Source organism: Mytilus edulis, chromosome 5, assembly GCF_963676685.1.
Source record: "Mytilus edulis chromosome 5, xbMytEdul2.2, whole genome shotgun sequence".
Classification (NCBI taxonomy): Eukaryota; Metazoa; Mollusca; class Bivalvia; order Mytilida; family Mytilidae; genus Mytilus; species Mytilus edulis.
This window is the reverse complement of record NC_092348.1, coordinates 22,658,252-22,677,932: the sequence shown is the minus strand read 5'-3', so window position 1 is coordinate 22,677,932 and position 19,681 is coordinate 22,658,252. Positions and strand designations below refer to the sequence as shown.

Genomic DNA, 19,681 nt, shown 5'->3' with positions numbered 1-19,681 from the left:
GCAGGTGCTGCTGGCAATTTGCCCAATCAATATTATTTGATTTAGTCGGTTTGTCATATTCTACACTTAATACCCTGAACGTCTTTTCAGAAGCCATGTTGTAAGAACTATGATCGTAAATTAGTTTATATATATTCCTTGTGGATAACTTCGTGTTTCATCTACAAATGACGTATCATTGACGCTTGAATCGAAAAAGTTAAAAAGACAAACAAAAAGTATGTAATTTAAGATTTGATGACCTGAAATCCTGAAAGTTTTGCAAAGTACAAATATTTGTTGATTGTTTATAGCTTTCTAGATATACACGATATAGTTTCTGATAATAAGACTTTTGACGGCCATTTTGAATTTGTCGGCCATTAAGGAATAAAATTAAATAATGGTATAATTGATCATTTGAAAATAAAAGCACAAAACTTTGCACATTGCTAGATATGATGCTAATTAATCTTTTCTGAATATGGAACAATTAAAAATAATTCCTTTGCAAAACTTTCAGGATTTCAGGTCATCAAATCTTAAATTACATACTTTTTGTTTGTCTTTTTAACTTTTTCAATTCAAGCGTCACTGATATGTCATTTGTAGATGAAACACGAATTTATCCACAAGGAATATACAAACTAATTTACGATCATAGTTCTTACAACATGGCTTCTGAAAAGACGTTCAGGGTATTAAGTGTAGAATATGACAAACCGACTAAATCAAATAATATTGATTGGGCAAATTGCATCCTATGCCAAGAAATAATAGATGAAAAACTTATATGCCCATTTGATTCTAAACGTCTCAATGTTGGTGCTGGTTATCAATCTTTAGCTGACAATATTAAGAAGTTTCATGAATTACGATTGATGCCTGAAGGCATTAATGTGTGCATTGAAAACTTAGATGAGGGATCTGGAATAGCACAGTCTTTCTTTGACCAAAAGTCATGTTGGCACAAATCTTGCAACTTATAACTAAACAGGACAAAGTTGAATAGAGCAAAAAAACGAACCTCACGTGAGAGAATAGATGATAAAGCAACCACATCTAAAAAGAAAACTAGACATAGCTTTTCCGTTCAGTCCACCAGTAACCCGTCTGAGTGCTTTTTATGTAATGAAAATGGCCAAGAAGCCTTTCATGAGTCCTCAACGTTTGATACACGTGTGAGAGAATGTGCTGTAAAATTAAATGACACGTTGTAACTTGCAAAGTTAAGTGCAGGTTATCTAATTGCACAGGAAGCAAAGTACCACTCTAAATGTTTAGTTTCCTCATATAATCGTGCATCTCGGATTGAAATGAAAAATGATAATGTCGAATCTATGAAGGAAAGTCAAATCCATAGTATTGCATTTTTAGAACTAGTCTCTTATATAAATGAAACAAGGTCATGCAATGAGACCATAAGTATTTTCAAGTTGTCAGATCTATGTAAACTTTATAATACGGAAAGAATAACATTCATTTCAATTGTATCTAATTTCCATTACTTAGATGTTCATACACAAGATCTTGAAAAATTCTTGCTTTCAAAGATGACATTGGTCCTGCATTTGAAGAGAGTCTGCTTAAAAGACTTTGATAATGAGTTTGTCAACATATCAAAAACAGCTACGTGCGTTCGTAAAGATATTTTCGCATCAAATTCAGAATGTAAAAGAACCTTCCCAAAGGGATGTCAGGAAGCTTCTGTACCCCAGTCATTGCTTTCTTTGGTCAGTATGATTCAGTTTGGACCCAACATTCAGGATCGTTCATATTCTCAGTCGACATTAACAATAGTACAGCTTCTGATGTATAGTTGTACAAAGAAACTATCCAACCTTCACATGAAAGATCATGAACCTCCAGTTTGAGCTTATTATGGAATCATGATCCATGTAAGACTAAAAAACGTGATCTAGTAGATACATTCTTCAAACTTTGACTGTCTGTCTCCTACGACCGAGTGTTAGAAATTTCTACTTCCATGGCGAATGATGATTGTCGTCGTTGTGTCCAAGAAGGTATTGTTTGCCCTACCAGTCTACTACAAAATTATTTACATCATCTGCTGTAGACAGCATTTATCACAATCCAAGCAGTATCTCGTTAAAAGATTCATTCCATGGCACAGGTATATCTTTATTCCAACATATTTCAGAGGATGTTCAAGGCGTTGTTCAAACATTTGACCAATCTAAACCTATGTTAAAATGCCAGTCCAAGAGTGTGTCTCTTTTATCAGAGAGTTATTCAAATCTTCCACCAGCTGTACTAAGATTCAGCAAACCAGATATCCCAAGGAGAACTTTCAATTGATATGTCCTCAATCCCAGCTGCATTAAAAGGAGAATTCAAATGGCTGAACAGCTGTGGATAGGTTTTGGCACTGGAAAGAACTTCCGATATATTTCAATTCATGGATTGTGCCTTGCTCTAGGACCATTGAAATTGAAAGTCTTTCCACTGTTCAATTCATTTACCGGTTGTGACACAGTCTCAGCTTTTTCTGGGAAAGGTAAGAAATCAGCTTGGGACACATGGTCCGTATATGAGGAGTTGTCAGAAGCATTTCTGCAGGTTATTGAGAATCCTAATGAAGTGGAAATTTTAAAAGTGTTAAGAGTAATAGAACGATATGTAAGGCTTTTGTATGATCGGTCTAGTAAAGCTTATATGGTGAATTAGTTAAGAAAAAAGTGATTCACGTAGAAGACGAGAACAATTGACAATATTCCTCCAACACGAGATGCATTTCTTCATTGAACCTACGAAACGTGCAGCTTATCAAGGTAGTGTTATTTTGGGCAATTGTTTAGTTGCAAATCCTAGTATGCCATCACCAGATTTATTCGGTTGGCAAAAACTTGATGTTTCTTGGGTACCATTCTGGTCTGTGCTTGCTGAAGCTTCAATGTCATGCCAAGAGCTCATCCACTGTCGCTGTAAGAAAGGATGTCAAGGAACATGTAAATTCTTGAAAGCAGCATTAAAATGCACAGCATTATGCAACTGCTCACCGGACTGTGAAAGAAAAACTGATTGAGACTGTGCTTTCTTTTGATTTAACTGCATTTGTATCATATTTTAATTATAATTTTAATTTGTTGTTATGTTAAATAGTTACTTGTGAGTTTTTTTGTTTTTTTTTTTCTCATCTTATTTCTAAAAAAGAAATACTCTTTGCACTGATTCAATACTGCATATGTTGTTTTTGTTTCATTTTAGGAAAATTGTGTCATTACCTGTAACTGTGAAAAAATAAGAACTCGTCAAAGACGCCATTTTGAGTTGAATCGGCCATTTTTATTTCATAGTTAATGTCACCTGTTACATTAAATAATTAATATGTTTGTATATACGTGCTTGTATTGAAATACATGATCCATTTTTTTAATCACTTTTATGCCATATTTAAAAACAAACGTCAGATTTTGACATGTTAAACGGCGCCATTTTGAATTTTGCCGCCATTTTGAAAATATTATCTATGCACCCAGGTGTTAATCATACATTGTAGGCCTTTGTCGATATCAAATGATCAGTTTCACGGATAAATTAACTTTCTATCACACAATGATGGTGTATACAAATGAATACTGTCAAACTTAGACACCTTGACGCGCCATTTTGAATTTGGACGCCATTTTGATGATTTCTGTATTATAAGGTTTAAAAAAAACTAATTGGCATATCTTAATTGTATTTCCTTATGTTTGTGACATCTTCTGAACTCATTTGAAATGGAAGACTTCGTCAAGTGAATTATGTTATACTTATGTCGGCCATCTTGAATTTGGCGGCCATATTGGATTTTTTTTTCGTGGCTCCATATCTGAATTGTGTCTATACCCCTTAATCTTTCACTATGCTAAGATTCATGCTTTTACCATAAAGTGATCAATTATTCTGATATCCGCTGGACTATCTGACTTGTCGTTACAATCTTGATATCCATCACACAATCTTTGTTTAAAGACACATTGTTGGTCATCAGCACATTTCCATTTCCACTCAGGGCAAACATATGCTAAACACAAATTAAACAAAACTAATGTTGTTATGCTAGTAATTTTTAGAACGTATTATATCAGACATAAATTTGGATTATAAAAACAATAACCGTATTATTCTGTTTCATAAAACATCAAAGTACTATTTTATTTACATTGTAACTTTATGCAGACACATCTTTAACTTTTTTTTTATATTATGGTTACACAATTTTGCATATTTTTACATAACTGACTGACTTTAAGGCGCAACACGCATTCTGTTGATTTTTTTTCGCCTAATCCTGTTAGATTCTCATACTACTACTGTTCATACTTTCCATACTTCTTTCTCTTCAGAAAAAATCAACATCTTACCTGTGTTTATTGAACATACGGGATTTTTGAAGCCGCATTAATTTTTTATAGCGAAATTTGGAACCCATAAAATGAATTCAAACCAAAAACCGTAAGAAATAATGTATATACAAAACATAAAGCGAAAACAATTGATATACTGCAACATTCGACGACCGATGAAAAACAGGCATATGTTGATAGACAAAAATAGAAAAACATAAAACATATAGCGAGAACAAAAAACAGATTTATACATCATCCATCAAAATCGGCAATCAGTACTGATCTCATAGTATTCCAATTGTACGGATAGCAAGCTAATACTTGTATCCGCAGACAAAATATCACTTCCTTTCTCTAACAATTAATGTTTTGTTTTAGTAAAAAAAAAAGGTGTTCTTTACCATTTTATAAATATATTTCTACACATTTATTTACTGTTGATGTGAACATTGACTTGTTTATATGAAACAATGCTGTTTTGAAGGCCGTACTTTGACATATAGTGATTTGCGTTATACAAATAACGACTTCACTGGAGAGTCTCAATGCCACTCAAAACAAAACTCCTTTAAACAAAATTGTCGATCGGGTAAACGGCAATGTATTGCTCCGTATCATTTGTTAATGCCATTGGTAATTCATGTCCATCTATAAATCATTCTGTTAACCGACATTTTTGTAGACATTCAATAATTAAGACAGTTCTAAATTTTGATATTATAAATTTCAGATCTTGATTGCTAAAAGGTTTAAATAATAAAAAGATATTTGACTTATTTGATAATAGTCATAAAACCAAACTGTCAAAATTTGTATTCAAACAGTAATTAGTGTTTTAACAAACGGAAGTAAATTGGTCAGGTTGTAGTTGTTGGATAATTCGTGGATAATTGCTTTCATGAACTCTAGGAGACAGTTTGAATGCAAATTTATACTTGGATTACAATACAATTACAATTTTTACGTTCTGAACTAGTCAAATCACGTACATTTTATGATTTTGTTTGTTGATGGTCTTTTTCTATTTATTTGTGGCCATGATGATAGAATTGAGAAAGGAAATGGGGAATGTGTGGAAGCGACAACAACCCGACCATAGAGTAGACAACAGCCAAAGTCCACCAATGAGTCTTCAATGTAGCGAGAACATCCCGTCATACTAAACTCCGAATTATACACAAGAAACTAAAATTAAAAAACATACAAGACTAACAAAGGCCAGAGGCTCCTGACTTGGGACAGGCGCAGAATTGCTGCGGGGTTAAACATGTTTATGAGATCTCCACCTTCCCCTATACTTCTAGCCAATGTAGAAAAGTAAACGCATAACAATACGCACATTGAAATTTAGTTCAAGAGAAGTCCGAGTCCGATGTCAGAAGATGTAACAAAATAAAAGAAATAAAATGACAATAATACATAAATAATAATAGACTACTAGCAGTTAACTGACATGCCCGCTCCAGACCTCAATTAAACTGATTGAATGATTGCGTCTTTATCATATGAATACCAGGCACAATCCCTACCGTTAGGGGTTTAGTATCATACTATCATAAAATATATGAGAAGAACATAACCCGTGTCATGCCAACAACTGTTAAAAATAAATGTGTTTAGTTCCGATGCAAAGACCCTATAAGTGAATCAATATTAAAGCCAAAATAAGCAATCTTTAATGACCTGACAATAGTATCGTAACTAAGTCTGTCCAAAGGTTTTGTAAGCTTTTGAGGTGAATACTGACATTTTTGTGCTTTGTAAAGAATATTTCCATACAAGGTTTGATGTGAAATACCTGAGCGTATAAGATGTCTGCATGTTGAGTTATACGACTTTGATTGGTATGAAAGGTTTGGAGTGGATAGTCGAAATGATGTTACAGTTTGAGAATGCCGACATTTGAGAAGAATAGAGAATGTAAGTTATTAGACTCATGTGTTTGACCATGTAAATAGTTGTATTTATATTTATATTTATACTTGCGTATAATAAGTATGAAAGTTTAAAACAACATTTTTTATGAACCTGCGCTTGTCAGAAACTCAAAGACACCATCCACAATTAATATTTACATTTTGTAATTAAGAACCAACCTTTGCACATTACTGTATCTTCATCATCACCAGTTTTGCACAATTCGTAACCATCACAGCGATCTTTTGGTGAAAAACATGCAATACCATCACTACACTTTGTTGTATCAGTCGGACACGTTCGATCTGTGGAATTGAAAGAAGTATTAGGCGACTAATAATTACAGTAAAATTAAATGCGTTCACGAACTAATATAATTAGGTCTTTTCACTTTTCTGTGGAAAGACCTATTGGTTTTCTATTGATTATTTTTAGGTCTTTCCACTTTTCTGTGGAAAGACCTATTGTATTTCTTCTAATTATTAAGTCTTTCCTCTTTTCTGTAGAAAGACATATTGTTTTTCTTCATATTACATTTTTTTCTTCCGCCTAATTTTGTTCTTGCGATAAATATTTTTTTCGCAATATGTCGCTTAGATATTTGGTATATGATATCGAACAGTTTATGCGCCTTTTAAATTTACCCAGCGTAACCGAATACTTTTGTTTGTAGGAGTTATCTCCCCAAACTCTGTTTTCCAAGTATCCACTACTCCTTCGTAACCGTAAAACATTACGACAAATTTATTTTATAAAATTGCTCGTTATATCCTTCGCATGATTTGTCCTATTTTGACCGAATCAACATGAACGCTCTATATGAGAGTTATTTCCCCTTATGCATTTAATATAAGTGATATGCATTACTATCTTGTAAACCATAAATGATAGAGACCTAGGATCTTTTGATTTGAGGTCCATGGTCCAAAAAATGAAAGATAGGTCAAAGTTATATTCTAAATTTTGAATTTTGCATATTTTCACTTATTTCTAAAAACCGTAAAGGATATCCTTTTACTAAATTGCTAGTTGCGAAATGTCGTAACAAGTTAAATTTGATTGCAAGGATATGTTGAACGTAAAAGGGAGTTTTCTTCTCTCATGTATTTAAAAATATACGTATGGTGAAATAACTCATTTACCAAATATAATTAGGACCTATGGTCTTTTGATTTGAGGTCCTTGGTTTATGACCTTGAAATTGATCTCAAGGTCATAGCTTAATTTGACGTTCTAGACTTTGACCTTTTATTTTATCTCATATGATTATATACATGATAAAGCTATGAGACTTTTGGCAATAGGTATCAAACCATTTAACCTTGAAAAAAACACAACCGGAAGTGACCTTGTGTAAACCGGAAGAAGATATTTTTTGTACTTTATTAAAATAAAAGTATATAGAACCAGATATTTTTGGAATAAGTGTCAAGTAAATATACAACATTATCGGAAGTAACATTTTTCAAACCGAAAGTAACAAATTATCTCGCTTATTTAAAAAAATATTGTATAGAATCCATATATTTTTGGAATCAGCGTACAATAAGCTATCATCTGACAATTGAAATGACATTTTAAACCTAATTTTACTACTTTCATATTAAGCTACATGGTTTTTGGTGGAAAGACCTTATTTAGGCTTTCCACTTTTCTGTGGAAAGACCTATTGTATTTCTTTTGATTATTTTTTTTTTTATTTTATTTATTATTTATTTTTCCGCCATTTTTTGAAATTTTTGTTTTGCAATATGTCGCTTAGATCTTTCTTATATAGTATCGTACAGTTAATGCGCTTTGAAATTTCACCCTGCTAAAACAAACAATTTTCTTTGCAAGATTTAGCTACCTATTCACTGTTTATCAAATGTGTGCACCTCCTTCGTAACAAAAAAGGATATCAACAAAAACTTTTTACAAATTGTTCTTTACATCCTCAGGAATATTTGACTAATTTGGTTTGAAGCAATTCGATGAAATTATAGGAGTCATCTACCTTTACTAAAAACATTTGTCGGTATGTTTTTTAAACTCATAAACCATTAACCTTATAATCCTGGAATCTTTTTATTTCAGATCCCTAGGTTCTTACTTAGAAAATGAGGTCAAGCTCAAGTTCTAAATGGCGACTTTTGCTTGTTTTTGCATATCCTCTGACACTGTGAAAGATATGTATAAAAAAACAAGTGCAAATTGTTTGGTTTATTGTATTGCGGATATGTTACATTTGGTCTAAACGATCTAACTTCAACTTGGTTCATTATAAAGCCATATGATCTTTTACAAATGGTAAGGTAGCATATGGACTTAAAAATGACAACCGGAAGTGACCTTTAGAAAACCAGTAGTGACCTTGAAAAAACCGGAAAAAGCCATTTTTGCACTTTTTTTTAGACAAAAAGTACTCAGAATCCATATATTTTGTAATTTAAATACATTAACTTATCACTGTAGACTAAAAGTGACTTTTGATAAACCGGAAGTTATTATCTCCTTATTTACAGGCAAAAGTATATAAAAACTATATATTTTTGGAATCAGTGTGAATCAGTTTGAAAAAAGCTTCCATATGATACTGGAAGTGACATTTACTTCACCGGAAGAAGAAAATTATCTCCCTAATTTAACTCAAAAGTATATGGAAATTATTTATTGATCGAATTATTTTGAAGGAACTTGATTCTTTTCAAAATTTCTATGATGTGGAATGACTTTCAATTGATTTTATTTTTTTTTCTCCTGTCTAATTTTGTTTTTGCGATAAATATTTGTTTTGCAATATGTCGCTTAGATATTTGGGATATGATATCGAACAGTTTATGCGCCTTAAGTTTGCAATTTACCCTGCTTTACCAAATAATTTTCTTTGTAGGAAATATCTTCCTGAACACTATTTTTCTTGTGCCCACATCTACTGCGTAACCGTAAAAGAAAGCGACAAATTTATGTTCTAAAATTGCTTGTTATATCCTTTCCATGATTTGTTCTATTTTGACCGAAGAGATATGAACACTCCATATGAGAGTTATTTCCCCTTATGCATTTAATATAAGTGATATAAATTTCTATCTTGTAAACCAAAAGTGATATAGACTTAAGATCTTTTGATTTGAGATCCTTGGCCCCAAAAAATGAAAATTAGATTAAGGTCAAAGGTCAAAGTCATATTCAAAATTTAATTATTTTTTTGGAATCAGTGTTCAAGAAGCTATCATATGAGACTGGAAGAAATTTACTTCACAATAAGTAGCAAATCATTTCCCTTATTTCACATGTTTCATCCAAAAGTATATCGAAACTACTTATTTATCGAATAAGTATAAAGTACCTAGCTTCTTTTCAAAATTCCTTTGATGTGGAAAGACCTTCAATTCAATTATTTCTAATTTTTTTCGCCAAATTTAGTTTTTGTAATTAATGTTTGTTTTGCAATATGTCGCTTAGATATTTCTCATAGTGTATCGTATAGTTTTATGCGCTTTTAAATTTCATCCTGCTAAGCCGAACCATTTCCTTTGTAAGAGTTATCTCTCTATTCACTGTTTATCATCTGTGTGCATCTCCTTTGTAACAAAAATTTTATTTTTTGTTAATTTAGATCCAAGCGATTCGATGATATTTTATAGGAGTTATCTACCTTTACGAAATGAATTTGTTGGTATGTTTTATTAACTAATAAACCGTTAACTGTACCAATTATCCCCTGGTTAACAGGCAAAAGTATATAGAAACTATATATTTTTGGAATCAGTGTGAAAGAAGCTATCATTTGAGACCGGAAGTGACATTAACTTCACCGGAAGTAGCTAATTATCTTCCTTATTTCACTCAAAATTATTACAAAACCGCTCATGTATCGCATAAGTATAAATTAACTAGCTTTTCCTCACAATTTCTTTCATGTGGAAATACCATCAATTGTTCTGAACATTTGTTTTTTAATTATATACTGTAGTAGTAGTCTAATTAATTGACAAACGTGTTACCCTAAGGAATTTTTGGAATATTCAGAATTTGATATTGTTAGTCCTAAATATAACACCTTTCATGGCACATATGCATTTATTTACCAAAATAATTGTATGTTCTTCATGGTAAGATATTACATACTGCTCACAAAATATTCAAGAAACCGTTATTTTTTCTATAAAAACCCAGGAGTAAGAACAATTAAAAACATCTTTCTAAATTATTAACATCTGTTTTCTTAGCATTAAAAGCCATGCTTAAAACTGAATATTATAAAGATGACGTGAATTAGATGTGGATGCTTATACATTCCAACGATTTTCAAATGTACATACAATTTAAGACTCTTTCATCTTGTAATAGCATCAAAACATTTGGCTAGTGATCCCCATTCAAAATTAAAAGGCGAATTGAAAGAGATATCATAGATACAAGTAGCATGTCTAAGGAGGGAACAAATCCAACTGTGTATAGAATCAATCTGATTCAAACAAAACATTATCTGAAACTGACATTATCAACATTCTTGATGTCTTGATTTACCACATATTTGTTACGTTTAGTGGACTTGTTTTTCAACAAACCACATATTTGTTACGTTTAGTGGACTTGTTTTTCAACAAACCACATATTTGTTACGTTTAGTGGACTTGTTTTTCAACAAACTGTCGGAATTCTAATGAAAACCAATTTTGTCCCTTTTCTTGGCGACTTGTTCCTGAATCATTATGAGGCTGGCTTCCTACGGGAACTTGTTTTGAAGGAAGATAAGAAGTTAGCAATATCCATTTACTTTACTTTCCGCTTTATAGACGATGTTCTCTCACTAAAAACAATTTGGTGATTATGTTGAACACATCTATGTCATTGAACTAAAGATAGAGGATACAACAGGTACAGTTAAGTTGATTCATATCTTGATTTACATCTAGAAAATAAAAATGAGGGTAGGTTGTAAAAAAAAAAAAAATTCCGACACAAGAGATGATTTCAGCTTCTATACTGTGAACTTTCCATTTCCATGTAACAGCAGTACCTGCATACGGATAAAATTATATTTGCATAGATGATATCGGATATGTTCATTTTGTCGTAACTATAATCTTCTACTCTTTCCACAGAATATTACCTACCGAATTAGACTACTTACCCAGTTCGTAATAATATGAGCAACGCGACGGGTACCACATGAGAAGAAGAAACTGCTTACCAATGCAGAGCACATAAGATCACCCCCAGTGTTTGGTCGGGTTCGTGTTGCTTGGTCTAAATTTTTGTGTTGTGTCTTGTGTACTTTAATGTGTATGTCTGTCTGTCTGTCTGTCTGTCTGTCTGTCTGTCTGTTTGTTTATTTATTTATTTATTTTTTGGCCATGGCGATGTCAGATTGTTCTCGATCTATGAGTTTGACTGTTCCTTTGGTATCTTTTGCCCTTCTTTTATGTTAACTTTTGAATTATGCTATCTAGCAATAACTAGCTACACAAATGCACCTACTTTTGCACATTTCCTGATCATCATCTGAACCATCTTTACAGTAGAGTATGTTGTCACATAAAGTATATTCAGGAAAACAATGTATCCCGTCTTTGCATTTCATTTCACCTTTTTCACATTCCAATTCTAAATAAAACCAACAAATATCAAAATAAATAAATAAATACGTTTTGAATATTTATTATAAAACAGAAATCTTAGGTACAGAACATTGTTTTTAAACCGATTGACCGGGGATATTCAGATAACATATAGTAAAGTTTGACATTAATCAAATGAGTATGTATTGATGACCGTACTTTGACTTGTAATGGGGTTTTGATTTAGTTATTGCGACTTGGATGAAGAGTTTTCTCATTGACACTCATACCACATCTTCTTATATCCATGGTTAAATGTTACGCTTCTTTCTAGTAAAATATCGGATGCTTGAAAAAGTAATTTCAATGAACAATAAAGGCCTGTCGTGTGTTTTTTTTTTCTTCATCAGAATTATAGATAATTTTGTTAAATTCCCTGATTCGATCAATGTCTTAATATAATTTAACCATTCAGTAAAATAGTTTAAAGAAAAGTGAGATTAAAAGCCCAGCTTTGATACAAAATATGAATTATGTATTTGTTGCACTGTTATGAACTCTTACATGCATTCTTTTCCCATGAAAATGGTGATGTGACATATAATTCTAAATAGCACGAAGACTCATAAAACTAGGAGACAAAATGGAACAGTTATGGTATAAACAAATTACAGATTCCTGTAACAGTTAAACAGTAAACCTAGTTACCTCTACATATATCCTCGTTTTCATCCTCTCCATTATCACAAGTATTATAACCATCACAGAATTCCGACATATAGGCACAGCCAGAACCGTCTAAACATTCTCTACACTCCCCTGGAGGAATGATGTCCGTCAACCCACCTGTTAAGATATCACAATTATCAAATGACAACATATCGTTATGTATAACAACACTTTCTAAAACCAATATGCAATTATATTGTATGTTACCAAGTGACCAATGTTTATAAAGTAAATATATTAACTTCTAATCACCGCCGGTCCCTTATCGACGTGTATTACTCAAATTGACATCAGAATCAGACGCCACAATAAATTAAGATTCCAAATCGACGGCTTAGTATATGTCCTACTATTCCACGTCTTTTTTTTCCGATCGTTGTTTACTTGTTGAAATACTTTAACGCCGTCCGTTTAATGGATTTTCCGCAATGACAGTCGAAAAAATAATTGAATTAGTTTCTATCAATACTCAGATTAATATGAGTATGTGTTTAACAGGTCGGTGGTTGTCTTGGTGTCATTTATCGATATTATTCCTTTATTCTGATTTAGTTGATGCTTTTGGAAGAAATGTAGCTTTCTGTGATGTGTGTTCCTTCTAATACGTCTACTAAGTCATTACGATTGGTATTGAATACAGACAATAAGTTTCTCTGAACAGCTTGACATAAAGACAAAACGATAATTATAGAAAATCCTTAACTGTTTGAAAATTGGGTTGCCATGAAAAGCAAACATACCAACATTTATGTAAACGTACAAATAGTTTATGATTAACTGATCATATACATCAATTAGATAAAGCACAATCGGTCGGACGTCGTTTTTTACATATTGGCGTCATATTAGTCGTCTATTAGAGGATCAAAAATGTAAGACGTCGATTTGATAATGTGTTGTCAGATGTTGATTTCGATTTGGGATCTGACGTCGAGTATATAAAGGAGTTCGATCTGATTCTTATATTCATTCATCTTCATTTGATTTGTGTTCTTTATGTACTAAAATCTAGTCCATCTTCGATTGTGGAATATAACTATACTGCTTTTACGGATTTGTTACTAGCAACGAATTAAAGTATGAGTGTTACGTTTTAGGCTATGCTTTGTAGGTGCCTTGAATGTCTAAACAGTGTCCTTTTGAGAAAACCTAGCTATCTTACGTAAACGAACAGATTCTTGTAATTCGAATAAAATATCTGTACAAATATATATGCCAATGTCCTGAAATCAATTGTCTTATCCATATATATGTATAGACTCTTTATGTTTGTGTTTGTTCGGACTAGTTAATTGTTTAACTGAATTAATAATTTAATATTAGATGAATAATGACACAAAAGACATACACTGTATATTTAACACAACAACTAAACGTTATGTTTCGTGATTCTTGTGAAATGATAGATTTCAACCGTATTCTTGAAATAATCACATTGTAAAACGTGTTAAATTTGCAGCCATACATAACTTTATTAACCAATTACTTCAAACAAAATATACAAATGAATGTCTTTTTAATACTATCCAATGTGTGTCTCAGAGATGGTCATCATTACAGGCGTTATACAGAATGCCGCTTTGTGAAAATTTATATTGACTTAATACAGAATTATTTCTGCTTGAAAAAGGTGTCAGAAATAAATACATGTTTAAGTAGCAACACATGATTTGCCAAAACAATAACGCAAGGGAATACTTTTGACTATATATGCCACTCATGCTCGGCAACAGATGGATTTAAATGTGTGTTTCTTTGTCACTCCATTCTACGGACTACTTCTTACCTTGTTGTGTTGACCTACGTCAGTTACGTCATTTTAATTGGAGATAGATTTGTCAGTGAATAACGGAATAGTAAATCGCATGTTTGCATGGAAAAATACTTGCATTAAAATGATAATTGGCACAAATAGCTCATATTGATCCTGTTATGTATGAGTCTTTTTTCAGTCGTGTTGTTAATCAGTCAGCTTATTTCGACCAAATACGATTGTACTTTAATATGATATATTTATAATATGAAAACTGCCATTTAAGTGCAACTTCGTAAAGATATGAGTTACCTGTTATTGCAGTAACAAACAGTGCAAAAAAGAAAGGATACGTTTCCATTGCCCTGTGAAAAAAAGGTTTATAATGTCACATAATAAAAAAACCTATAGCAACGTATTAATCGCTTTGTTAACATTACAAATTAAAACTAAATCTAAAACAATTCGAATAAATGAAATATTAACCTTTCAAAACTAAACGCAATTGTTTCATGTTAACGACAATGAAATTAACCCTTACATGTCACCGTATGGCTGTCAACAATACAAAAGGAATTCGTTCATCTTTTGTACATAAATAAGGTCGTTAGTTTTCTTGTTTAACATGTTTAACATTGTCACTTCGGGGCCTTTTAAATATGTCTATGTGGTATAGGCTTTTCTCATTTTTGAAGGTTGTACAGTGACCGACAGTTGTTAATTTCTGTGTCATTTTGTCTTATGTAGAGTGTAGTCTCATTGGCAATCAAACCACATCTTCTTCTTATATGGACAATGAATAATGAATCGTCAAAATAAAATTGAATAAAAGAGTGGAGAAAGATACCATAGGGACAGTCAAACTCATAGATCGAAAATAAACTGACGACACCATAGCTAAAAATTAACAAAAAAGACAAACGGACAAATAATAGTACACATGACTAAACATAGAAAACTGAAGACAAAGCAATACAAATCCTACCAAAAACTAGGGATGATCTCATGTGCTCCGAAAGTGTAAGCAGATTCTGCTCCACATGTGACATCCGTCGTGTTGCTAATGGTTAAATAGTCTAATTCGGTAGGTCTGATTCATAATAAGGGAAGGGGATTGTAGTTACGACGTAATGAACATATTCGATATTATCTGTGAAACATCATATGTGGTTATTTCATGACGGTCAATCAACTCGTAATGGCATCTGTAAAATTTACGAATGGATATAACTTTAGTCAAACAGAAGAACAATTTTGTCTATAGAAAATATAGAACATGAACATCTATCATAAATTGATGTGCGCAACATACTCAGCTTATGATAAAAAAAAATTAGAAATCCAACAATAGATTTAATTTATTATATACGAAACTTTTGTCTATATTAAACTTCATCAGGAACGCCCACAAATAAAGCTTAAATGCAAATATACATACAGAGATATGTTTATACAACGAAGTTTTAAATAATGGAATCACTTTTTTGGGTTAGTGTTCTTTTAAAAAAACAAGAATCAATAAAAAGTAGAAATAAAAAGTAGAAACATGCATGTTATAAAGAGAGGTGAAAGACATCAGAAAGCCACTCAAACTCTTCTGTCGAATGTAAACGGACAATTTCATGGATAAATAAGGAGACCGACACACAATAGTAAACAACACACAACAAATAAAACTGACGAATGAGCAACACGAACTACAAAAAAAGGTATGAGTGATATCTAGTGCTCCCGAAAGGGTACAAAATCATGCTTAACATATTTCATTCTTCGTGTTGCTATTGTTGGTACATACCCGGTAATAAATCTAATTCCATTGGTAACATTCTGCAAAAGGGGATTGTACCTTGTAGTTACAACATTAGAAACGTATCCGTTATTATCTGTGAACTGATTTGTTTAACGGTCTAGCAACTCGTTATGGCGTCTATACAACTTAAAGAGGTATGAATTCAACTGTACTACTAGGAACTCTTGGTTTAGAAGTGTTTTGTGAATAATGTCGTATATGTAAGTCTATATATTAGATAGACTTACTGTATATGTTGTATCCTTTATCTCAATTACGATGGGACAGATATGTTCAATGGTCGAATATACTAAATTTTGAATTAATTAGTATGTATCGTTATAGCTGAAAGTAATTTGATATCTTACTGTTAACTTTTTTTCCATTTCCTAAGAAGTAAAAATGATGTCATTTCATTTTTTTTTAAACTGGACTGCTAAGACCGCCTTGTATTTACACTCTATCTGCAGTTTGTTGGCCAATAGTTAGAACATGTAGTTGATACTTTAAATGTGTATCGAGCTTGAATATAACACTTTTAATTTGTATCCAGCTTAAAGTTGACACTTGTCAAAATTGTATCGAGCTTATTTATCTTTTAGCATCCAACTTAACTATTCTGCGATGTTGTTTTTTTTTTTTTTAGATTAAGCATTGTGGACTTCAGAATAACATTTCAACAAACTATGACAGTAAATAATTGTTTTTCCGTCAATGTTTTACTCAGATAAAATTCTGAAATAAGTTTTTCTTTAAGTAAGGGATAACAATCATAGAATTATTTGACTTAAAAAATGATAAAATGTATACTTACATATAAAATTATAAGCTAACATTCGAGCAGTGAATATTCAAGTAAATCAGAAAGTGAGTAGGAGACGTAATAAATATTAGAAACTAATAACTGACATTTCAAAAACGTCCAATGATCTTGATTTGAAACACTTGTGTTTTTTATAAAGCAATTACCTTCATTTAATCATTATCCGCCTCTCAAAGTATAATTTTATATTAACAATAAACGTTCAAATGTCACCTATGATGACCATTTAACCAGTTTTATCAATCTAATTCACCAATTTTTATTAATATGCTAAAGGTATTTTGACATGTAAATAACCTGGGAATGATATTTAATGCTTTATCACCATTAATTTCACTACTCATTCTATGATAAAATCTGTGAAAATGTTATGATCGTGTACATGGTATTTTTTTAAAACTATATAAAGATATAGGAAGATATGAGCAAATGATGAGTGTCTATGAGACAACTCTCCATCCAAGTAACAACTTATAAAAGTAAACCATTATAGGTCACGGTACAGCCTTCAACACGGAGCCGTGGTTCACACCTAATAGCAACCTACAAAGGGCCAGAAAAAGACATAGCAGGGGGCAATACTACAAAAAGCAGGCGTGGATGAGTATACACATCCAAACACCTTAATAGTCAAGTTACAATTAAGAACAAAGATAAAATGAACATGTGAAAGCTCAATCACAGGCAAACAACCCAATATTGAAAAAAATATAAGGACATACAACACAAGCATTCTACTGCATCCACACAGCACGAGAAACACACCCCGCAGTAAATAGATATGTGTTTGTTTGTGGGTACGATTCCAATTGAAAATGAATGGTGAATTCTTAGTTTATAGTTGTTTACTGTTTGTCAAAAGGATTAAAAAAGTAATTAATGTGTATGCAGGTGTACGCATGAGGTAATGGTTGTCATGGTTTTCATGAGTGCAGGTACACCACGGTTGCAAATGTTCTACAGCTTATGATGTTATATAATTATAGATGAAACGAAAATTGTCTATAGTTCTAAATTAAACGTTGTATATTACACTACACAGTTTCGTCAATAAAAGAGAAGAGAAAGATACCAGAGGGACATTCAAAAACACACATCGAAAACAAATTGACAACGCAATGGTTTAAAAAAATAAAGACAAACAGACAAATCATAGCACACAAGACACAACATAAAAACTAAAGACTGAGCATTAGGAACCCCAATTAAAACTCCTATGTTACCTTATTCTCAGTCATAAAACCGTTTAATTTACCTACATCATGCATACACCTCGCCAAAAGTTAAGCAACACCTAAATGTTTTGCTTCTAGTTTTTGTTGTACAATTAAATTTGATACTGCGTTGTTTCCATATAGTTTGTTAATCTATTGTTAATCGACGGGTAAAAATTCAGGTCTGAATTTTATTCATAGGTACATTAAAAACCGGGTTTTTGAAAGCTATATACACGTTTTTTTCTTCCAAGTTTAGTGCAATGAAATGTAACTGTTAACCGCAGACGATATTGTTACAATTTACTTCCCTGTAGACCAGTCAAAAGACAATTGCTGATTCGTAGGCATTGTCAGACTCGACATCAGTTGTCACGTTATCACCGCAATTGAACTTTGAGACAATGGCGTCAAGTCCATTGGTCTGACTAATGCAGATTCCTCGTACATCATATTGATGGGCACATGCGCCTATGGCGTTCTCAGGGTACAACATACAAGAAACATCACGTCCGTGTAACTACAGCGTTTTGTTGTGGGGTTTTCACAGTTTGAGGATGCTATGTATTCGACTGAAAACTTGACCGTTATGGTCTGGAGTGGACTATAACGGGTCAAAAATATCGCGATAAAATCATATGAGATATCGTTGTGCCATATTTTGAAAATAACTATCTTACAACTAGATCGATATTGATGGACGATAATGTTAGACCACCCATAAAACGCATTGTATCCGATAATGTACGTCAGGAAGCAATTGGCACGATTCCTTGGCCACCCATACCACCGGATATGGTTTCCATTTAGCATGTTTGAGATGATATTGCTCGAAAATTCAACAACAGGGTTCCAGCTAGTAAGAATTTATAGGAATTTCGAGCAGCCTTGATAGATGAATGGCAAAGAATGTCTGTTAGAACATTACGACACTTAGTTTAAAGCACGAGACGACGTGTGGCTGAATTTTTTCTGGAAGTGTGGAGGATACAATCGCTACTGACCTATATTGTACACTAATGTATTCACAAATTGTCACTCTCGAGTTCTGAAAAGAATAGTGTGTATAGTGCAGAGCAAACTTTATAAAATCTTCAGTTGAAGTTGAAACTTTATCTTGTATTTTATTTTGCCATTTTACAACCATTTGCCCAAAATGACACAGTCAAAAGTTCAATCATGAAAAGAGTCCAAACTTTCAGTTCATTGTATCAATACTTCTATAAGTTATGAATTCATTAAGAAAACGATTCTGGAAAATTATCAGATATTGCTTAACTTTTGGCGAGGTGTATATATAAGGATGGTTATTAAATCGTTCCATTTCAACTTGCAACAAGCAATTTATTGGTATAATTACATATGGGACTAATATTTTCCCAATAACACGAGTTAAAAAAAACGGTGTCGAGGCAATGTTGCTTAATTAACGTTTTTTTGTAGTGTCTCATGGATTTTGTTTTATCGTTCAGGTAATTCAATTTGTTCCTTATTGTTTGCTTTTCTTGAACTAATGGATTGAAGCTGTGCTTTTGGTTTTTTGTCTTTATTACCAGTTATTAATGACCTGTTGATA

General features: G+C 32.3%; 1 protein-coding gene across 1 annotated transcript; it reads right to left on the bottom strand.

Annotated features, from left to right (window-relative positions):
- Window positions 1-3,504: 3,504 nt before the first annotated feature.
- Window positions 3,505-16,928, bottom strand: LOC139522326 (low-density lipoprotein receptor-like). The gene is made up of 6 exons (XM_071315862.1): window positions 16,883-16,928; window positions 14,592-14,644; window positions 12,506-12,643; window positions 11,718-11,843; window positions 6,431-6,556; window positions 3,505-4,009 (listed from the first exon to the last, which is right to left on the bottom strand). Coding segments are annotated over exons 1-6 (597 nt in total). The 5' UTR covers window positions 16,885-16,928; the 3' UTR covers window positions 3,505-3,857.
- Window positions 16,929-19,681: the final 2,753 nt, after the last annotated feature.

Coding starts and splice junctions, on each gene's coding strand:
- LOC139522326 (XM_071315862.1), bottom strand. Junction 11,844..12,505: donor AAACGAGGATATATGTAGAG/GTAACTAGGTTT, acceptor GGTTTTATTTAG/AATTGGAATGTGAAAAAGGT. Junction 4,010..6,430: donor AGATACAGTAATGTGCAAAG/GTTGGTTCTTAA, acceptor ATTTGTGTTTAG/CATATGTTTGCCCTGAGTGG.